The 1,830-nt window shown below is 61.3% G+C and overlaps 1 protein-coding gene across 1 annotated transcript; it reads right to left on the reverse strand.

The window, feature by feature from the left end:
• Positions 1-289: 289 nt before the first annotated feature.
• LOC123165597 (protein EXORDIUM-like 2) lies at positions 290-1,562 on the reverse strand. Its single transcript, XM_044583269.1, has one exon. The coding sequence runs from the start codon at positions 1,482-1,484 to the stop codon at positions 528-530; it is 957 nt and encodes a 318-aa protein (XP_044439204.1). The 5' UTR covers positions 1,485-1,562; the 3' UTR covers positions 290-527.
• Positions 1,563-1,830: the final 268 nt, after the last annotated feature.

Genomic DNA, 1,830 nt, shown 5'->3' on the forward strand with positions numbered 1-1,830 from the left:
CTCTGTCTCAAATTACTTGTCGCAGAAATGAATATATCTAGACTTATTTTTGTTCTAGATACATCCATTTGTATCTATTTTTTGGACAAGTAATTCCAGACGAAGGGAGTACAAAACAATATGTAAAAAGTTACATTGAAAATCATATCGATCGTCTTCTTCCTTCGATAGTTCGCCGTCCACTCGAGCATGAACTTGTGAAGTTTGGATTTTTAATCGCCTCTCTATCAAAGACAATAGCACCAGCAACAACATCCAGTGTGTCGAGAAGCACCTCCGAAAATAAACATGCATGGAAAGTCATTGATACTCGCATACTGCGATGCATGACAACTCACACGGAGTACAATACAACCTCTGCTGCTTCAGAAAACACATTGCAACGGGTACGGATCAAACAAGTAAATGCAACAAAGTGAACTACACTACAATGGACTGAAAAATAAATGGAGGAGGGCATTTATTTCTCCTCCGGATCTCATGCAGCTAGAGTGCGAGACCATCCATTTTGCCTGCTCCCACGGCGTCTACACAAGCGTCCTGCACTGCGACGTTGTCGGGTCCCACAGCGCCGGGAGCAGGTACTTCCTCCCGCTCAGCCCGACGGCGTTGTAGCTCGCGCCGGTGGCCCGGTCCACGAGCAGCCTCCCCGGGTAGCCGGGGTAGGCGCCGCTGCCGAAGATGCCGGCGCACGCCGTGGCGGCCTCCGGCCCGGCGCCGTCGGCATCATTGCCCTGGTAGTACCCGTCACCGTAGGGGTTGGTCACCGTGCCGGCGAGGAGCGCGGCGAGGCTGATCACCATGCCGTCCGTTCCCACGTCGCCGCTGGGCGGCACGAGCGGCGGGGCCTGGGGCCCGTACGACGGCCGGTGGAACGGCCACGCGCACTGGCCGGGGCACTGCTGGGCCGGGTTGCCCACCCACAGGTAGGCGTACCTCGCCCTGCCGTGCGCGCCGGCGGTGGCGTGGTCGTGGACGCCGCACCGGGACATGCAGAAGGGCGCCACCAGGACGTCGGGCGCCGTGAGCACGGCGGTGATGGCGCCGCGGTGGTGCCCCGCGCCCCTCGCCAGCGCCGTGACGTTCTCCAGCGAGAGGGACCGGCCCAGCGACATGCGCTCGTCGAGGAGCTCCCGGCCGAGCCTCAGCCGCGCGCCCCCGCCGCGGTACAGCGAGACGGTGCGCCACCAGGACGCCACGGACGGCTCGGCGCCGCCGCCCGGGGCCGGCGCCGAGACCGACCGCACGAAGTCGGCGACGACGGCGCGCTGCGCGGGGGCGAAGCGGCCGTAGTAGAGGACGTTGACCTTGACCGTGAGGTTCCCCGTGAGCAGCGCGCCGCCGTGGTCCCGGAGCACGATCGGGTCGGGCTTCACCAGGAACAGCGTCCGCGGGCTGTACGCCGCGCACCGGGGCGCCGCGGCGAAGAGGAGGGAGAAGAGGCAGAGCAGTAGCAGCAACGACGCCATCTTGCGGTCGCCCATGGCATGCAGGAGGATCAACGATCGAGCTGATTCTGGCTGTGAGTACTGACTAGTGATGTGCTTGCTGACTTGTGTGTGCTTGATGAGTTTGTCGATCGACCACGGTCTGCGGGGGGCTTAAATAGCAGCCCGGAGCGTATGGGGCGTAAAGACGACGACGTGAATACGTGATGGGGTGTGTGTGGGGCTTTGGCGCGTCAAAGGAGTTGAAGGAACCCATGGCAGGCGCGTGCACTCGTCCGGTTCCGCGGTTCTGGGTTTGAGTTCGTTGTTCGGGGACATGGACGAGGAGAATGTCAGTGCCACTTGGGTGCCAACGTGACCGCAACAATTTTCATGGCTGGCT

The sequence above is a fragment of the Triticum aestivum genome, chromosome 7D (assembly GCF_018294505.1).
Source record: "Triticum aestivum cultivar Chinese Spring chromosome 7D, IWGSC CS RefSeq v2.1, whole genome shotgun sequence".
In the NCBI taxonomy this organism is placed as follows: Eukaryota; Viridiplantae; Streptophyta; class Magnoliopsida; order Poales; family Poaceae; genus Triticum; species Triticum aestivum.

Bases quoted from the DNA above. Each gene is read 5' to 3' on its own strand.
- LOC123165597 (XM_044583269.1), bottom strand. From the start codon at position 1,484: ATGGGCGACCGCAAGATGGCGTCGTTGCTGCTACTGCTCTGCCTCTTC.